Source organism: Pleurodeles waltl, chromosome 8 (assembly GCF_031143425.1).
Source record: "Pleurodeles waltl isolate 20211129_DDA chromosome 8, aPleWal1.hap1.20221129, whole genome shotgun sequence".
NCBI classification, from domain to species: domain Eukaryota; kingdom Metazoa; phylum Chordata; class Amphibia; order Caudata; family Salamandridae; genus Pleurodeles; species Pleurodeles waltl.
The window spans coordinates 1330566717-1330587553 of NC_090447.1; the positions used below are offsets into that span (position 1 = coordinate 1330566717).

General features: G+C 43.3%; 1 protein-coding gene across 4 annotated transcripts in view; it reads right to left on the bottom strand.

Annotated features, from left to right (window-relative positions):
* The window catches only part of ELMOD1 (ELMO domain containing 1), a 282874-nt gene that overhangs the window by 79594 nt on the left and 182443 nt on the right, over positions 1 to 20837 (bottom strand). For all 4 annotated transcript variants that reach the window (XM_069202335.1, XM_069202336.1, XM_069202334.1 and 1 more), the window contains exons 5-6: positions 15539 to 15636; positions 1688 to 1817 (exon numbers count right to left, since the gene is read on the bottom strand). In XM_069202335.1, the coding sequence (XP_069058436.1) occupies positions 1688 to 1817; positions 15539 to 15636 (228 nt within the window). The remainder of the gene's footprint in view (positions 1 to 1687; positions 1818 to 15538; positions 15637 to 20837) is intronic.

Below are 20837 nucleotides of genomic sequence, written 5' to 3' on the forward strand. Positions count from 1 at the left end.
ACAGATCTCATCCTGAGATCTGACTGGCTACCACCACCTCAACCAGAAAGTGGTGGCAGCCATCTAAGAACTTGGGACTGGGTGCAGAGTCCTAACAAAAAACACAAAAAACAGACATTAGGATCTGCAGCAAAATGTAAAAAACCAAGGGCGGGAGCCCAAGCTTCTTGTTTTAAAATCTCCCGTCCCCCCAGGGTGGACCAGGGCCCGGGGGAACAGTGCATATATTGCTAAAGATAAATATTCAGTAAAGCTGTAACGTTTTAAGCTATAGAAACCACAGAAATTTGCCAGTTTGAGTTATAGTTATCTCAAGTATCAATCACTCGTGTCCTAAGGTCACTATAACTTGTGCCCCCAGCATGTACTGCTAATTACCTCACATATTATATCACTCATGACATCTTCTATGATATTGATAATAACACAGCAAAATTCGCAATTAAATTATTAATGAGAAAACTGCATGATGGGGCGAGAGTTATAATTATCTTAGGACACAAATTATAGTTACTTGAGATAACTATAACTATAACTGGTGAATTTCTGTGATTTTGAGATTTTAAAGCATTATGTTGTTCCTGAACATTTCACTTAACTATAACGTCACTTTAACCTTTGCTTTTTCAGTAAATATATATGTATGTATATGTGTTCAACTTCACTGCAAAAATGTGTTCCTGACGTCCGAGCCCAGGCGCGGGTGGCACGTTCATCGGCAGAGCTGCGGATCATTCATAGACAAAAGAAAGATACCCTTTCAGGTGTGCTATGCAAAAAAAAGTTTAGTGCCCCAACAGTTGAAGCAGTTCAACCACACCGGGTCTTGTTCACGACCCAATCTGAACAAGACCAGGTGTGGTATGGTCTCTATATATCTGTGCGGAAAACCTAAAAGAAACCATTTTTAAGAGTGCAGATAATTAACTTTGTTTGGCAATAATACCGTAGATTTACCTATGATGCCATGAATTGGGTTTATTTGTGTTCCTCAAATTATGTGAGGTGTAACTGGAGAAAAAACAGATATTCACAAAAAAAAAAGTAAATCTGAATTCTTTTTGCCTTATGTGCTTCACGTGAGGGAAACATCATTTATTTTAGCTTGGGTATGTTTTGCCCATATTAGAAATGCGTGTTAACATCACAATTCAGCTTTAATACGCAATGTACTTCATTTCTGAGGACCTTATTATTGCCCATTGTCTTGCTGTACTCTTCCGTGAATGTCTGTGGTTGCTGCAGCTGCCACATCCCCAGTTCCAGCGTCACTAAGCAGACAATAGACAGTGATGAAGTTGACACATGTATCTATTCTGAGTTATAAGATCCACTCTAGACAAATTGTAGATGACCTTCTTGTGACTTACTCCCTGCAGTGACTAGCAGGCAGCTCCACCACTAATAGTGTTTATTTTAATAAACGTCGACAAGTGACTAAGGGCCTGAATTAGATCTTGGCGGAGGTGAATACTCCATCACAAATGAAACGGATATCCCGTCTGCCATATTACGATCCCATTATATCCGATGGAGATCGTAATATGGTGGACTGGATATCCATCACATTTGAGAGACAGTATTCTATCCGCCAAGATCTAAATCAGGCCCTTAATATTCATCAGTGAGAGTTTCCACTTCAGCTGTGATTTCAAAAGCCAAGGGATAAAAAAAATCCTAAACTGACCTTTAACAGCATCTCTTCATGTTCTGGGTTGTCGGCATCATATGGCTCTCTGCGCAGCTTTTCTATTTCTACTGTCAGGTTTCTGTAACCAACAATCTGCAGGAGGCAGGCCTGAAATGATACACCTAACCTAAGTGAAGGAAAAAGGAAACAGAATTCTTAAATACATGATGTCGATTTAGTAGTAACTGGAATGATAAAACAGCATATTTATGTATTGATTTAAAGCTGTCTGTATGGGAATTAGTGAATTCCCTAGTGCAGAAAGATCTATGGGCAGTTTGAATTATGACATCATTGTATGCAACAAAAATCACTCAGAAAATTATATAGTTTTAAGTTAATGGGGAGAATTAAAGGATGATGCAAGTCTATTACTGAAAAAAGTTATACGTGATTTCACCACTGTAGGTTCGCCATTTCACACACAATGCTTGTAACTTCCTTGTGTTGAATTCCCTATGCTTTTATAAAAGGACAAGGTTCTCCTGTGACCCACCGTACCCATCATGGCAAGTATTTTATTGCCTTTCCCACGTGCCATATTTTTTTTGGGAGGCACCCTTTACCAAGTCTACATTTCTTGTTTCGGTGTAGAGAGACAACATCATGCAGACATACAAGATGCAGGTCATATGGAGGTTTTGTTCATCTCTAAACAAAGCCAGATAAGGTCTGACTCCATAAGAGGTTCTATTTTTATGTTATTTTAACAAAGGAGTGCCCTGTATACCTTTGATTCAATGCTAGTAACAAAAATGAGGCTCTGGTGTAGTGCCACTGGAGAATTCACCAGCTCGGATAATGCTGCATTGAATTTGCAGTCTACTGTTTGAACACGACAACTCTGAGTGTAATTTACAGTTTGGCATTAACCCCTTCGCTGCCAGACCTTTTCCCTCTCAGGTACCAATGATTTTTTGGGCTATTTGGGGCAGTTTGCGCTTAGATCCTCATAACTTTGTGTCCACATAAGCTACCCATGCCATATTTGCGTCTTTTTTTCCAACATCCTAGGGATTCTAGAGGTATCCAGAGTTTGTGGGATCCCTCGAGGAGACCAAGAAATTAGCCAAAATACAACAAAAATGTTTTTTTTTTTTTTAAATGAGAAAAAAAGAGCTGCAGAAGAAAGCTTGTGCTTTTTTCCCTGAAAATGTCATCAAAAAGGGTATGTGGTGCTAAAATCACCATCTTCCCAGCTTTCAGGAACAGGCAGACTTGAATGAGAAAGCCACATTTTTCAATAAAATGTTGGCATTTTACTGGGACATACCCCATTTTTACAATTTTTTTGTGCTTTTAGCCTCCTTCCAGTTAGTGACTGAAATGGGTGTGAAACCAGTGCTGGATCCTGGACAGCTAAATATTTCTAAAAAGTAGACAAAATCCTGAATTCAGCAAGGGGTCATTTGTGTAGATCCTACAAGGTTGTCCTACCAAAAATAACAGCTGAAACAACAAAATATTGAAATTGAGGTTTAAAAAAAACAGACTTTTTTCTCCATGTTTTACTCTGTAACTTTTTCCTGCAAAGTCAAATACCACTACATCTGCTGGACTCTTCTGCTTGCAGGGATATATAGGACTTGTAGGTTCATCAAGAACTCTACGTACCCAGAGCCATTAAATGAGCTGAAAAATAGGTATCAAGAAGTAGTGGTTATTTGCACATGTCTGAATTCCAGGGTCCCCATTCTAGCATGTGAATTACAGGGCATTTCTCAAATAGACAACTTTTTTACACACTATCTTACATTTGGAAGGAAGAAATGTAGAGAAAGACAAGGGGAAATAACATTTGTTCTGCTATTCTGTGTTCCTCCACTTCTCCTGATAAAAATTGTACCTCACTTGTGTGGATAGGCCTAATGCCTGCAACAGGAAATACAACATGGACAAATCACATTTTTACATTGAAATCTGACGTGTTTTTTCGAAAGTGCCTAGCTGTGGATTTTGGCCTCTAGCTCAGTCGGCACCTAGGGAGACCTACCAAATCTGTGCATTTTTTAAAACTAGACACCTAGAGAAATCCAAGATGGGGTGACTTGTTGGGCTCTCACCAGGTTCTGTTACCCAGAATCCTTTGCAAACCTTAAAATTTGTTTAAAAAACACTTTTTCCTCATATTTCAGTGATAGAAAGTTCTGGAATCTGAGAGGAGCCACAAATTCCACCCAGCATTCCCCCATGTCTCCTGATAAAATGGTACCTCACTTGTGTGGGTAGGCCTAGTGCCCACAACAGGAAATGCCCCAAAACACAACATGGACACATTACATTTACCCAAATGACACAGACCTGTGCTTTTCAAAATGCCTAGCTGTGGATTTTGGCCCCTAGCTCAGCCAGCACCTAAGGAAACCTACCAAACCTGTGCATTTTTTAAATTTAGACACCTAGGGGAATCCAAGATAGGGTGATTTGTGGGGCTCTCACCAGGTTCTGTTACCCAGAATCCTTTGCAAACTTCATAATTTGGCAAGAAAAAAACTTTTTCCTCACATTTTGGTGACAGAAAGGTCTGGAATCTGAGAGGAACCACAAATTTCCTTCTACCCAGCATTCCCCCAGCATTCCCCCAAGTCTCCCAATAAAAATGGAACCTCACTTGTGTGGGTAGGCCTGGTGCCTGCAACAGGAAATGCCCTCAAAACATTACATGGAAACATCAAAATGATCAAATACAAGACAACCCGTTTTTGTGGGGTCGGGGGCTGCGTTTTTGGTCCTGGACTCAGCAGCCATCTAGGGAAACCTACCAAACCCAGACATTTCTGAAAACTAGACACCCGAGGGAGTCCGGGGAGGTGTGACTGGCGTGGATCCCCCAGTGTTTTCCTACCTAGAATACTCAGCAAACCTCAAATTTTGAAAAACAAATCAAATTGTTCCCACATTTCTATGTGGGATTACTGCACCAGCACAACTTTCCTGCCACCCAACGTTCCCCTCAGTGTCCCAATAAAGATGATGACTCCCTTGTGTAGGCGGGCCAAGTGCCTGTGACAGGGAAGAACCAAAAACATATTGAAAATGAGGGGGAACCAAAAGGGTTCCAAAAGGGCAGTTTGGAAAAAAAAAAATTTATGCCGACAAGTGGGGCAGAATTGTTATCGGTACAGATGTGACAATGCTGGGTGGTAGGAATTTTGTGGATTCCTGCTGATTCCGAAAGGTTCCACCACAAAAATGTGGGGGAAATGTGTGATTTCACGCAAAGTTGGAGGTTTGCATGGCATTGAGGGTAGGAAAATGGTGCAGGTGCGTGTGAAGCACACCACCCTGGACTCACCATATATTTAGTTTTCATATGTGTCTAGGTCTCGTAGATTTTTCTACATGGCAGCGTCCCAAAGTCCAAAAAGTGCAGCCCTCACCATTCCAAGTGGGACGATTTTGAGAGTTAGACAAGCTCTCATGGCCCAAATGTAAAGCCAAAACCCCAAATAATCAAATGTCCTCTTGCTTGCCAATGGGATAAGACCTTTCAGTGTGCAGGGGGAGAGCTGAAAGACTGTTACCCCCTTTAGTTAGGGTGGGGGCATAACTATGCCCATACTAGTTGGTAGCCTCCACCCCACAGTTTTTTTCTTAATTCCCTGGCATCTAGTAGGCTTTCTGACCCACTGGGGGTAACTGCCCCATCTGCCCACTGGTGGGCAGAACAACTTTGTCCCCATTTATTGGATGGCCATACCCCCACCCTCTTTAAAAAAAAAAAAAGTATTTCCGGGGGGTGTGGGGGCAGGAATGGCCTAAAATATACTTGCCCCCAGCGGGGGTGACCCTTGCCTAAAGTGTCTCTGCCCTCTTTTGAAATTGTCACAGAAAAATCTCTGGTGTCTAGTGTAATAAAAATAGGCCGATCTAAGGGTCGCTCCCCTTATCAATATAAATAAAAAAATAAAAAATCGCTGGTGTCTAGTGGCTTCTGCCTCCCGGGGCAGATTGGCCTAATTAATATAGGCTGATATACCCCAAGGGGGCAGAAAAGGCCTAATAATAAATTGCCCCCTGGGGAGCAATCCTTGCCTAAGGGGTCGCTTCCCTTATAAACATAATAAAAATAAAAAATAAATCCCTGGTGTCTAATCGCTTCTGCCCCCCCAGGGGGCAGATTGGCCTAATTAAAAGTGGCCGATCTGCCCCCGGGGGGGGGGGCAGAAATGACCTTAGATAAAATGCCCTCCCTGGGGAGCGACCCTTGCCAGGGTGGAAGGGGAAGCGATTCTCCTTCCAGCCCTGCCCTGAGGGGGCGGTGGGTAGAGGGCTTCGGGGGGAGCGCTAGCGCTTCCCTGAGGGTCTCTACCGTGGTGCCTCAGCGCCGCACCAACGGGCATGACCATTATATCCTTGGCGGGCAAAGGGTTAAAGATACTCCATTGTAAATACAACAGAGTACCCTGTCCGCCAAAATGACAATCCGTCCACACTATTTAGGGGTTGGAGGACTGTCAGCTTTTCACTGATCGAGACCCCATTGTATCCATCAACAGAAAGCTTCTTCTGATGGCCCTACTCTGTAGGGCCACCCAAGGAAGGGCATTACACAGCCTGCCCTATTTAGGGTGAATGGTCTAATGTCATTTTTTTCATTTTGTCACCTGCAGGTAGACCCTGGTGGTAAGGCACAGAAGAAAAAAAATATGGCCCCCCACAACCAGAGCAAATGCTTCCAGGGTATGGGATCATTAGTTTCTTTTTCATTAACAAACTCCTACTTTAGGAGCGTTTTTTGAAAAACCAAACGTCCGGTTGATGGCTGCTAAAACTGATGGCGTCCATCCACCAGACTTTGGGGGTGATTCTTACTATGGCGGGCGGCGGAGGCCGCCCGCCAAAGTAACCCCGTCAGAACACCGCACCGCGGTCGAAAGACCGCTGCGGTGATTCTGAGATTTGCCCTGGGCTGGCGGGCGGCCGCCAAAAGGCCGCCCGCCAGCCCAGGGCAAATCAACCTTCCCACTAGGATGCCGGCTCCGAATGGAGCCGGCGGAGTGGGAAGGTGCGACGGGTGCAGTTGCACCCGTCGCGTATTTCAGTGTCTGCAAAGCAGACACTGAAATACTTTGCGGGGCCCTCTTACGGGGGCCCCTGCAGTGCCCATGCCATTGGATTCCCGCCATGAACAGGATGGCGGTAGGGGGTGTCTGAATCCCCATGGCGGCGGAGCCGCCATGGAGGATTCAATGGGGCAGCGGTAAACCGGCGGGAGACCCTTTCTGACCGCGGCTGAACTGCCGCGGTCAGAATGCCCTCGGGAGCACCGCCAGCCTGTTGGCGGTGCTCCCGTGGTCGGTGACCCTGGCGGTCACCGGCCGCCAGGGTCAGAATTACCCCCTTTATGTGCCTTAAGAGGAACCGCCATGACGGCGGTTCCAGTCAAGTTACACAGATCTCTACTGGGCCAGTAGTGATCTCTAAATTTGGTAGAAGGTAGTCAATCATGGAGGTGGATGTAATTCCCTCCACCACCCTGATGGGCACAGTGCCACCCTCCACACTGTAGAGGTGACGCTATAGCATTAAACATGAGTTCTGTCCCTAAGCATACACCATGCACTGCGAAAGGAGAGGGGAGGAGGATGTACCTAAAATTGTCTTGCAACACTTAGACACAAGCTAGTCTTACGTGTAGGCAACTTCAGATTCACAGTTTGCAATGAATCCCTGGTTTTCTACACACTGAAGCTCACCACCTGGCCAAGTAGCAAGCAGGTATGAATTGTGGTAGAAGAGCAAGGGACTGAAAAAGCTGAAACAGTCCACCTTTGAGATGGCAGATATCTTGTTTTTCCTTATTAGTGGCAATTATTAGCAATCACTGATTCAGAAACAACTAAAGTACTTATTTGTAGTTGTGATAATATGGCTCTCTTGATTTTTCAGGTGCTGGAAAAGTGATAGTACTTTTTACTGTGTAACATCTTAATTGATTCCTTCGAGAACTGTACCTCCTGTCAGTTCAAAAGTCTTGGAAAGTTACATCATTGTAGGAAGAAATGCTCAAAAAATACAAAAGATGTAAATATCAGAAGGCCTGACAGACAAATATACCCTGCTAAAAAGAAAATGTGTACAGAGCTTCTTTTCTATTCACAATAATCTCTTTCTACACTCAGTGCCCGTACTTCGTTTGACATCTACCAATTTCAAACAAATATGTCTGTCTGCATTCCTGCCCTGAGGGTTCCATGAAAGATTTACAATAAACAAGCTAAAACGTAAGATTTTTTTTTTTTAAAACAAGGGATTCATGCAATGCATTAAGAAAACTGAATTACGTCCTTACAAAGAAGTCACCGAATATTTGACAAAAGTTGAACTACATAATGGTCATGATTACTTGCAAATGTTATTACTCTCATTCCTAACATCTATGTAAAAGGGATTACTTGTGAGGTAATGACGATTGCCAACATGCAATCAGGAACATTATCTCTATGTCCTACTTCCTCGTACTCGTCATTACTGCTGAGGCGCACAGGGATTGGTGATACAATAAATGATGGCTTAAAAGACTGAGAATAATGCAACACCCAGTGATTTAATAGAAATAAGACTCTGAAAATAATAGATACCCTCACATCAACGTCTTTTTAATTGGAATCAATGAATTGAAGTCTGCGATGCTGCACAAAAGTGTTCAGTATGATCCAAAATGCCTGCTATGCAGATGTATGTCAATGGAACACCTGTGATCTATTCCCAAGAAGCTGTCAGTCTCTGTGGTAGATCTACCCTGAATTCCCTCATGACTAGCAGTTGAAAATGCTAAAACAACTGCTCAAACAATCCATCTACTGATGGTCATTCAGGTAGCTTTCCTTCCTTGATTTGAGGTGCCAAAATTAACAAACAAATTGTAAGATGTCTATAGTCAAGGCCTTGAAAATAGATCACAATAGCACTCCTCTTATCTAAACAGTACAATAAATATCCTGAAAGTATTGAAAGTTTGGAAAAACCTGGGGTTCAACCTTACAATATCATCCAAAAAACACAGATAAGGGAGCTCTATATAACAATGCTCCTAATTCACCCATCCTTCCAGCCAAAGTGACTGCTGCTAAAAAGGTGCATTTCGCAGTTAGACATTGTTATATCTTCTGCTTCTAGAGGTTCCCATGATGTCTCTGTTAAACCTGAAGAACCAAACGCAAATCCATTTTCATGACACAAAAAGCCAGACTTACCACTTAACTAAGAGTTTCCAACAACCAGCTGCAACAAGCTCTGCTAGAAGACCACTGAGCTCCAAAATATGGATATATATGAATATATTTCCCACAGGAACTGAAGAATAAAAGGAAAGTCCCATTATAAAGCAGAAACAGAATGAGCATCATACTATTTCTAAAAGGTCTTCAAATGTCTAGAATTAAATGTTAAATTTGAGGGTGAGAAGAGTTTTGTATAGCCTCACCTAGGTAGACAGGCACACAGTTCCTGTGTGACCCTTTCCTGTTAAATTCGAGAACAAAATATCAAGATATTCTGAAAGGAAAGGGATCCAGAGCAAGGAGCAACTGAAGAGACAGAGCCAAATACATCAAAACAGGGACCCAGCATCTCCTTGACCAAGAGTGAACTACCAAAATAATCATGTGAGGCCCCTGCCTGGCCCAAGCTTTTCCAGTGATCTAGGGACTAGAGGGAATGCATAAAGCATTTTTTTAGACTAACTGACTAACACTGCATCCACACCTCATGCTCCTTTCTTTGGGAACCGAGAGCAAAACCTTGGAAAGAGAACCTGACCTGTTTGCAAATCTTCTGAAATATAAGAGGTGACAGAGACATGAAAGGTTTTACTTCATATATTGAGACTTCCATTCCATGTTTGATGGTAGAGGTGAAGTTCTTTGAGTAGCTGTCTGCTTATGAAATCAACTAAACTAAAACAGAGATAATGATATGGAATCAGGATTATAGGGTTGCTCAGTAGCACTGCACAATCTAGGGAGGGCCCCATCTGCAAATATGGAGAGCGTTTATAATGAGGTAGATGAGACTCTAAGGAGATGTCAGAATTTGACCCTTACCTTGCACGGTCAAGTAAATCTGGTTAAAATGTCAATTTTACCTAAATGTTAGCATTTATTTGATAATATCCTGTTAGGTTTTGGTAAGAAATCTCTTGAGAGAAAACAGGGGAGAGTTACATCTTTTATTTGGCTATTAAGGGGGTTAGGCTCTAGTGGAAAAAGTTAAGGAGGAAGGTAGAGAAGGTTGGATTAGGACTTCGAGAATTTAAACTGTACTGTTGGGTGCATCAACCAAAGAGTAATAGGATGCTCCTTCTTCACCCTGATTGATCATCCGTAGGCCTTATATTGAACAATTTGCCGGAAGATGGCTTCTTGTACACATTTGGGGCCCCTACATTTTTCACAAAGTGCTTTTGAAGTGGTTGAAGGCTGCAGCTAAAGTGTATGGTGTTAGATCTCTCTTGGGTATTCCATATTATAGCAAATTGTCAGCGGTGTGGGACTCACCAGGGACCCTGGAGTGCTTGTGAGACAGCTTGGCAAAACCCCTGATGGAATCTTGTACTGGGGGCAGGTAGTCGAAGGGCGAAAGGACCTATCTTGGGATGACTGAAATGAGCTGACTAATGGGACACTTTCCAGGTTTAGGTTTTACCAGATAAATGCTTGTCTTTGAACTCAGGGGCGGACTGACATTGAGCCGAGCCCCATGGAAAAGGATCTTCAAGATCCCAGAGCAAGGAAGAAGTAGGCATCATGTTGGTACAGTTACCTTCTAGCAGCTGCAGAAGAAAGTATGAAACCCCGTTACCTGGTCTGGGATGGATATTTGCCAAGCAAGAGCTGAAGAGTTATGGTAAGTATCTATGAGCATGCTTTATCTTGTGATTAAACCAGCCATATTAAGGAGAAATCATTTATTCACCTTAAACAGAGCGTACTGGACCCTGGCAAAATTAAGATTAGGGGAGATGAGGAATCTAAATGTAAGCACTGCAGAGACAGAGAGGTGGATGATGTTCATATGTTCCCCAACTGTCCTGTTCTGGAAAGGTTTTGGCTTGATGTGGATAAGACAATCTCAGGCAACTTGGGTCGAGATCTGGGGATGTGAAGGTAAGACCTACTTTCATTATGTTTGGGGTGAAACAGCAAGGGTCTGTATTAAGGGGCCGCTAGAGACTACAAAGCCTGCTGATATTCTATTTGGTTCTTTTAGCAAGGAGGGAGATCTGTAAAGTGTGGTGTCACCCCACACCACCAACCTGGTGGGAATGGGGGAATTCAGTGAGACATTACAGGGGACTGGACAATAAGATTAACTAGAGAAAGAGCAAGTTAGAAAGTTGAGCATTTTGGAACTTGTTGAAAACTAATTGAAGATTATTGTGTATAATGATTATACCTCTAGATCAGTTTGGCTGTGTGGTGCCAGTCTGAAAATCAACTCGGATATAAGCATGTAGGGTAGATGGGATCAACAGGGTTCTTATTTGAGGTGATATGAGGACAACAAAAGAGACCTGAAAGGCTGCAGCTCTGTGGCCTTGGATAAACACCATTTCCAGCTTCGTACCAAACCACATCCCTATGAAGATAAGGTCTTTCAACTGAACTGGCCGACACGTTTTCCATTTGAAGGCAAATGATATTGTGAAAACTGCTGTAGTTTTCTGGATGGTTGTGTAAAGGAAGATTTTCCTGATGACCCTGAGGGTAAAGATCATTGCTGCTGATTCTTAAAGGATGAAGAGTGCTACTCTTGTTGAGCAAACAAAGGAAAGTTTCTTATTCTGAATTGAAAAGCCAGACTTTTTGAAAAGGCATAGAAAGAGCTCCCACTTTCTGTGATGCAAATGTATGCTAATCCTTCAACACAAGGCTCCTATGGGTTGAAACCACTGCTTATTCTGTCTAAATTGATGCTCTCATGATATGAATGGAGAATTCTGACAAAAAACTCTGCCTCTCCACTCCTTCCAAGAGAAAAGAGCATGCTGTTCTTTCTTCAATGGCTTTACAAAGATTCTTGAATTCAGAAACTGATGACTGTGTAGCATGAGCTACCTGAACCCCGGCACTGAGTGCCAGACCCAAGCTCAAGTTCACTTTTCTTAATGAGGCAACTAATCTTTATTGTTCTTGATCATGACATCATTAGACATGGATGTCCTTCCAAACTCCCCACAAGGGAATGAACCATCATAGAGTTTGATAACTTCTCCTCCATTTGTTCCAATGGATGCAGTTATTGGACATAAATCTGAAAGGATGATCATATCCGGTCATTCAACTCTCTCGAAATTACATTAATTACATGAGGACTGTTAGAAATTGGGTCTTTGGTTGGCAGTGAGGTTGTCCCCTGTCCAAGCAAGGACACTCACTCTAGTCAGGGTAAAAGAGAAACACACCCGGTTAACCCCTGCTCACCCCCTTGGTAGCTTGGCACTAGAAGAAAGGCTTAACCCAGAGGCAATGTTTAAAGTATTTATAACCACACACACAGTAATTCAGTGAAACAATAAAAAATGGACACCACACAGGTTTAGAAAAATATTAAATATTTATCTAAATAAAACAAGACCAAATACAATACAAATCCACAATCCACAACTAAAAATATGACTTTAGCAATTAAAAACACAAAAACATTGTGCCTAGAGGCACAAATGCTGCAATCTGATGTTAAAGCGGCGTTGTGACGGAGTTGTTTCCCACAATGCGACGTCACTGGCGCCGTTTACAGATTCACACAGACCCCCCAGATACAGTACCTTAGCAAAATGTGTGGAAAACAGGCCGGTGCACGGAGTCGGGGAGCAAGGTGTCGCTGGATCACATGCAGCGTCAGTTCCGATGCTGCGGGGCGAAGGAGAGGAGGCGTCACAAAGAGGTGTTGGGTCCTTGTTGTGGAGCAGTGGAGATGAGGCGGTGGCGGTTATGAGGAGTCGCTCCTGTGGCACCTCCGGCAAAGTCAAAGTCCGGCGAAGTCACGATGCTGCAAGGCGATCTCACAGGGTTGCGATCACGCCACAGGGTCACAGGCGCTGCGACGGTCGGGTGTACAACACTACACGAGTTCGGGCGGACGTCAGCGGCTGTAGCAATGTTGGGTCTACGTTGATGGTAGGGTTGTCGCGCCTCGGCGAGGTCCACGGATCCAGGTGTAGGCAGCGTTGCAGGCTTTGTGCAATGGGCTCCTTAGCGAAGTCACACGGAGTCGTTTCATAGGGTTTTCACCGGAAATTCACTTCCAGGTGCCCAGGAACTGGAATGGCACCCTCTGGCAAGCTAAAGTCCACAGCATGCAGACTCGGAGACTGGTTGGTGAAGCACTTGCTGTCCCTGACGCTTCAAAAACCAGAGGCAAGCTCAGTCCAAGCCCTTGGAGATACCTCTCAAGTAGGATTGCACAACAAAGTCCAGTCTGTGCCCCCTTTCGCAGGCAGAAGCAGCAACTGCAGGATAGCCCAACAAAGCACAGTCACAGGCAGGGGCAGCACTTCTCAGCTCTTCAGCTCTTCTCCTGGCAGAGGTGCCTCTTGAATCCTTGACGTATTCTAAGGTCTGGGTTTTGGGTCCAATACTTATATCCCCATTCTGCCTCTAAAGTTGCCCAACTTTGAAGAAATTCCTCTGTTGTTTACAGGGTCCTGCCTTGCCCAGACCTGGGTTCACACACACACCAGGGAGTTGGAGGCTGCTTTGTGTGAGGGCAGACACAGCCCTTTCAGGTGTAAGTGACCACTCCTCCCTCCAGCCCAGCCCAGATGGCCCATCAGGATATGCAGGTTACCCCCCAGCACCCTTTGTGTCACTGTCTACTGGAGATGCACAAACAGCCCAACTGTCAGTCTGACCCACACGTGGATTCCACAGGCAGGCAGAGTCACAGAATGGTTTAAGCAAGAAAATGCTACTTTCTAAAAGTGGCATTTTCAAACTAACAATTTAAAAAACAACTTCACTAAAAAATTTATATTAAAATTGTGAGTTCAGAGACCCCAAACTCCACATTTCTATCTGCTCTCAAAGGGAAACTGCACTTTAAGGATATTTAAAGGCAGCCCCCATGTTAACCTATGAGAGAGATAGGCCTTGCAACATCGAAAAACGAATTTGGCCGTATTTCACTGTTAGGACATGTAAAAACACACCCGCACATGTCTTACCTTTTACATATACTGCTCCCTGCATATGGGGCTACCAAGGGACTACCTTAGGGGTGCCTTACATGTATAAAAAGGAAAGGTTTAGGCTTGGCAAGTGGGTACACTTGTCAAGTCGAATTGGCAGTTTAAAATTACACACACACACACACACTGAAGTGGCAGGTCTGAGCCATGTATACAGGGCTACTCGTGTGGGTGGCACAACCAGCGCTGCAGGCCCATTAGTAGCATTTCATTTACAGACCCTGGGCACCTCTAGTGCACTTTAGTAGGGACTTACTGGTAAATCAAATATGCAAATCATGGAAAAGCCAATTACACACACAATTTACTCAAGGAGCACTTGCACTTTAGCACTGTTCAGCAGTGGTAAAGTGCCCAGAGTACCAAAAACAGAAAAAAACAGAGTCTAGCACACAGCAACAACCTGGGAAGTAGAGGCAAAAAGTTAGGGAAGACCTTGCCAAGGATGCCACATCTAACAAGGCAGAATGGGGAAATTCATTTGAGCAGCTTTCTGAAACTCTCCACAGAACATTAGATGAAGTAATCTGCACCTCAGGACATGACAAAGAATATTGGAGAGCACATCCTTTTCAGTGGATTTGCCTTTTTTCTCATCTAGAGCTACTTTTGCCTTACAGTCCAAATCTGACCAGTCTAAGAAGGAAAGTGTCTCTGGAGAAGTAGTACCTCTAGGAACAGAGTCTTGTCTCAGGTTTCTTAAGGTTACAATGGTTTCATAACAATTTTCTTTAATCTCCCTTGCTCACTGTTTTTTGCTCTGATTTCTGGCAAGTGTAGTGGAGCTGTAAGATGATGATGCGGAAGAGGATTCCATATGACAAAGTTTACTGGTGTTTTTCCTCATACTGCTGGAAGAAATTGCCAACTTATTCTTGATCAGAAGCAGCCACAGACCACAGGAGATAATAAAGCAGTCTCAAGAAAAACAAAGGATTTCGTATAGCACAGTGTATTGGTCAGTTAGTAAAGGACAGAAAAGTAAGCACCAAACAAGCAAAACACAAACTTACCTGCCAGACTGGCAACCACTTACGTGTCACCAGTGCTTGTTTGGCAGAAACAGAAAGCCAGCATATGCGCGCACACCCAGAAACTGGTGTGTATCCGTGAAATTGCTCCACTTACTCTCTTGCTTCTGCCTATCCTGACATCAGAGTTGACAACGCTGGTCATGGAGTACATAGAAAAAGTTTACCATTCGAAATTGTAAGTCAGCTCCACTCTATATATATGCATTTGTAGCATATATCATTCTGCCCACAAATCTTCTTTAAATAGAACATGCAGACTCCAGACTTTACTAAGCATTAGAGTTCATATAAAATACATTACTGCCACCCCCCGCCCCAAGTGTGACAAAAGTCAATCAGGGAAGGGAAGCAAATTAGACTCAAGCCGAGCAGGAGCCTCCACAAAGTCCTAGCGTTCCCGGTCTCAGTCAGAGGCAGGAAAAACAAAACAGGAGGATCCTGGGCAAGGCAAGTACTTTATGGCGCCCAAAGATCAATGGGCTGGGCTTGTCCTGAAAGCGTGATCCTGGTTTGTTTCTTTTTATCTGGAGGTGATTACCTCACGAGTAATGACTGGGACAAGGACGTAGAAGGTACAGGCATTGGTTGGTGCAGAGGAAAAGGATAGTAAATGTTGCTTACTGCGGATTAGTATCACTGTTTATGCGCTTCAAGGTCATGATGTCATCCACGGTCTTCTCTATAGCATCCTGGTGTGCACTGACTGCAGTCTGCAGAAGCTGCCGAGAAAAGACAATGCTGTTAGTCATTTATGGATCTACTATCACCACATGTTGATATCAACAACCAATAGATAAATCATGACCTATTGCTGATGATGTAAGGCAGCCCATGTCCCCTTAGATAGTATTTGAAGTTGGGAGTCTTAAGTAAGACGAAATGTGCGAGGGGAACGACCAGGCAGAAAATGTATTATTATTAATGCGTCTTGCTGTTTATTCTATCTCTGATTGCTACATTAGGTGTGAAGCAGGCTAAAAAGAAATTTGAGACATTGACATGCCATTAGAGCTAAGGTGGTGTGAAAAGAACCCCTCTCTTTCTTTGAATTGCACTCGCAGCTCATTTGCTATGACACAAAGTATGATTTCTCCATTGTGCTTGCCAACATCAGGATGCCTTTCAGCTCTAGCGCCTGCTGAGACTCTTCTGTCCTTCCTTCCTTCATGACAAGCCCATTCTTCACCGCTCGCCGCCCCTCTATGCTCACTGCTCCAGACATATCCTCTTGTCACAGCAATGATCTCACGTTTCTGCTCGAAGGCCTCGATCTGCGCCTCACTGTCTGATGCCTAACCTTTACACCGTTACACCCACAGTCTTGCAAATGCTACTACTGAGATGTACTTTCACAGTTGTTTCCTTGGATGAAGAGACTGAAATATTCTTTTGATTGCCTCAGGTTCTGACCCTCTCCACAGCTATCTCTCTGTGCTGCTAAGAAGTAGAAAAGATCGCAATTACGTGTTTGAATGAAACTCCATGTATTTATATTTTATTGAGATTTTGTGTGGAATCGACGTTAAGAAAATGTAATTTGGCACTGAAATCCTGCACATGCCTATCTACGTGTGTGCCCAAATGATACCCATAATTGGTCAAGGAGGTAGGAAATGTTAGCACTGAGGGTCGAGAATCACAAAAACCTAATCAGATGGAATCCAAAAGTTCTGTTTGTTACAGTACGTTCATTTGCTTAGTGTACAACTAAGAAAAAATGGAACTTAAACATGTAGCAGTGCCAGTCTGTACTGTACTGGGATGAGATAGCCCGGGGGCTGGGGGCCTGGGCCGTAGGAGACCTACGATGGAAGGTGTCCAGCGTTGTCCATGGTGGTAACTAGTGGATCCTGAACCATGCTGTTACTGACTTCGACAATGGATTTACTATCCCGAGTATACTGGAAAAGGTATAATGGCAGACAATCACGAATCCCTAGTCTTGATGCATTGCTCCAAGGGCTGTGGGACTGGATGTGACACACGTCAAAGAAAATTGAATGTCCTGCATGTTGGTCAATATTGTGTCCTGTTTTATGTCACTGGTACTCTGTGACAGATGTTTCTGCATGAACCTGTACGAGACAAAGGTTTTGTGAATGAAACTAGAGGTGATACAAGTTACCAATATGTAGATACACCACTGCACAAGCCGCCATTATACGGATGTGACTGTGCGCAGGAGCTTGGGCAGACTATTTCCTATGTTAGAAATGTCTGTTTTGTGCAGTGTCATAGACCATATTATTACATACTTTCTAGCTGCAGGAAATATGTGCGCATGCAATCAGCAAGTGTATGCAGTCAGGTAAAGAGCTGAAAAATGAACTACACACTTGGGGACAGATTTATAAAGCCCTGGCGCCACCGGAGTGTCACTTTCTTTGATGCTTCCATGGCGCTGTGCAGTGCGCCACTTTTACACGGTGGCTCTAAGCCACTTTTTGTGGCTTAATGCCACCTTGTAAATATGGATCCCTCCGACACAGTTTTCTGCATCAAAGGGGCGTGCGATAGGTGTTGCTGTGGGCGTTCCACCACAACACCCATTGATTTTGGCGCTGCCCCAGATTTACAAGAAGTCGCAAATCTCTGGCTAGGGTGGCGTTAGCATGGCACAACAAGGAGGAATACTTTTATTCCTCCTCGGTTTTGCTTTTTCAATGTGTGCTGCATTCTACACTATACATACTGTAGAAAGAGCAAAAGGCCATAAATGATTGCTTATGTGCAAGAAGGTGTCCCTTCCTGCACATAAACAATCATTCAAAAATTCCAATTTGATACTTCTATGTGTGTTGCATTTTGCAGCACACAGAGAAGTGCCAAATCACGATTGTAGATTGTTTATGTGCAGGATGGCAAACCTTCCTGCACATAAACAATCAGTCCCTTCAACACAGACACCCTTGCATTATGGTGCAGGGATGCCTTTGTTGACAGCTAAATTTAGTGCAAGCGCAGGGGAAAACACAGGGGTGCATTGTAATTTAATAAATACGGTGCAGCCCTGCTTTTCTATAGTGGTGTAGTGCGACACTGCAACTTTTGGGGCAGCACCGCGCTGCTCCACTTTGTAGTAAATCTGGCCCTTGGTGTGGTCAGGATACCAAGAAGGTGGCTGGGCATTCTCACTACCACTTCTAAATCAAAAAAGTAGCCCACTGAGGAAGTATACAGGGCAGGCTTGGCTGTTACTGAAGAATACATTTTTTTAAGTGTTTCCTGAAAGTGGAGTGGGCATCTGTGGAGCAAGAGGAAGAAGTCTGCTGTAGTGCACGTTCATGAAAGGTGGCAGTGTTAAGATGAGTGCCACAGAGGAGCAGAGGATGTAATTAGAAAATCAGTTTAGCATATAATAATTCAGGATCTATGTGGAGTCCCAATAAAGAAATCAGTGTGCCTTAGCATAGAGGTGTTGAGAGAGTAGGAGCTAATGATCAGAGAGCAGTGAATAGAGGTGTTCTTAGGAGCTTAGATGCAGAAGGAGTGCTTTTAGCATACTAGAGTATGTGATTTAGTCTATCTGAATAATCAGGAAGGGGAAGTACCAAGCCTGGTCACAGGGATGGTTTAGGGGGGTGACAGGAAAGAAAGTTAGGGTTACATGTGCCATAAGGAGGGTGTCCATATTATTCAACTTGTTGTTTCTCAGACGGAAAGGGCTAAATCTGGTGGTCACCAGATTGTTAAATAGAAGAGAAGAATTATGACGGATCACAGTGTTGTCTACATTAGCATAAAGTGGTCGAGTGTCATGTAATGCGCAACTTCAACAAGGCTTCCATCTAGGTTCTTGAGGTTGGAACGGGTTGAACTGTAAATTACTATGATGATTTGGCAGTCCAGAGCACAGGTGAAACAAGTAATAGCAAAGGAGCAGACCAGGGTAATCAGGGCAGTGGAACAAATCCTGATTTGCCCTGAAAAAAGGGGTAGTGGATCTTTCTGAGATCTGTCACGGAAGAAAGACAAGATATACTTCAGGTCTAGCTGTGCTGAAATGGAGATACATACTTAGGGCCTGATTTATATATTGGTGGTAAAAATACTCCATCACAACAGAGGTGGAGAATGCTTACTGGCAATATCATGATCGGCCCGTCAAATTTATATGAGGATGGACCATAGCGTGGCAACAGTGGAGACTACTCTAACCGCCTGACGGAGTAAGGGCTGCCATGGAATTGGCTGTATGTCTGCCCAGCCAATTTAGATGGTCAAATACATAGCTGTTTTTAACTACCCATCACCAAACCTGGAGAGAGCTGACTCCCATGGCGGGGGCATTGCTTGTTTTTATTTTAAAAAACGAAACTCACTTTGGGGTTTTGTTTTTGAAAGTTCTAATAGGGTCACAAGAACTGTCTTGACTGTGGTTCCTCTAAATGGTAAAAATGTCTATCGGGCTGACAGACATTTCGAAATTTGGCAACCAGGTACTCTGTCAGGGCAACAGAGTAATTTACTCCATTGCCCTGATCAGTACAATGCATCTGCCACATTATAACTCAGCTCCTAATTCCCTTACTGTGCCTGGAAGAACCCTCACCTGTACCAAGTCATATATGTTGATAAATTCAACTAAAGTTCAGTTTGGCCATGAAGCATCTAGGACTATGTAGTTATGTGGTTCTAGTATGTATGAAGAACAGATCTGTCTGCCTGAGACTACTGGTTGATTTGGGAAGAGTGGAGTGGCAGAAACTTACACATAGATGGGGAAGAGTGAGCAAGGAATGAGAAGGGGTGATAGTAAGGGGGTGTAAATAGTAAGGGGTTTTGCTACAATGGAAGTGTCCAAAGCAGGTTATTTATCACAGAATAGGTGGTAAAGGGAGTTGCCCACTGCATGGGACTTTGAGATAATGTTTGCACATGCTCAATATTTACTTCATCCTGACCTTATTTTAGACAGTTCTTTTATGAACTGGTGCAGTCCGCGTGCTGTATAAATAATATGCTTTTTGGCACAGTCAATTTTTCTTTGATTGTTCTAACTGTACTATGTTCAGAGTTGAGCCATCTTGAATTGTTTTTCTTCTCAGTGAGATCAAAATATTTAGGGGAGGGCGTCAGACATGCAGATAAGCCAAATATTCAAAGCATCCATACCTGATGAGATTAGATGTATAAATGGTAAGACAAGTAGGTTTCACATTAACTGTGAAAGCATGAATCACAATGAAATACAGTCAGCAAGGGAAGGGGTAGGGTGGATGAGGGCAGAGTGGGGGGAGGACATTACTTTGAATGGAATTGCAATATAATTAACACAAGGGATAGACATAGGAGGGGAGGCATCCAAGAGAAACCAGCAACTGGAGCATGAGCTGAAAGTGAACATGGACATTGTTGGAGAGTGTTTTTCAAAAACAATGCTAACCTGAAAAGCTTGAAATATATTGTGCGATGAAACGGCATAGAAAATGTGTTAACATAGAAATAATGCACGCTTTTGAAATGTGCCCACGGGGAGTGGCTACCAATGTATACGAAGACTAATGAATCTTATTAATGATGAATTAATAATGTACTAATGTTTTGAATTTGTATTAGCATATCATAATTAGAGTTATGTATTAGAAGTTGCTTATTAAATTTGAATGCCTTAGCTTAGCGAGGGTCTGGGCCTAGCTGTCTGGTCTCGTATTAAACTGCATTTTCTAACGTGCAATGTGTTGTTTTCCTGAAGGACACAAAGCTGTATTTTTCCCGAAGTTAGATGTGTGTAGCTGTAGTAAATTCTTTCTCATGGGACTTGACTTGCTCAAGGAGACATTCTTGCCGAATGCAACAGTGTAATTCGTAACAGGTGCAAGGCTGCCTGGAGTAGAGGAAAACAATGAAATCACTGACTGGAGCGTAAAGTGTCACTTTTGTTACCTGACATTCTAACTGATGAAGACGTCAATAACAT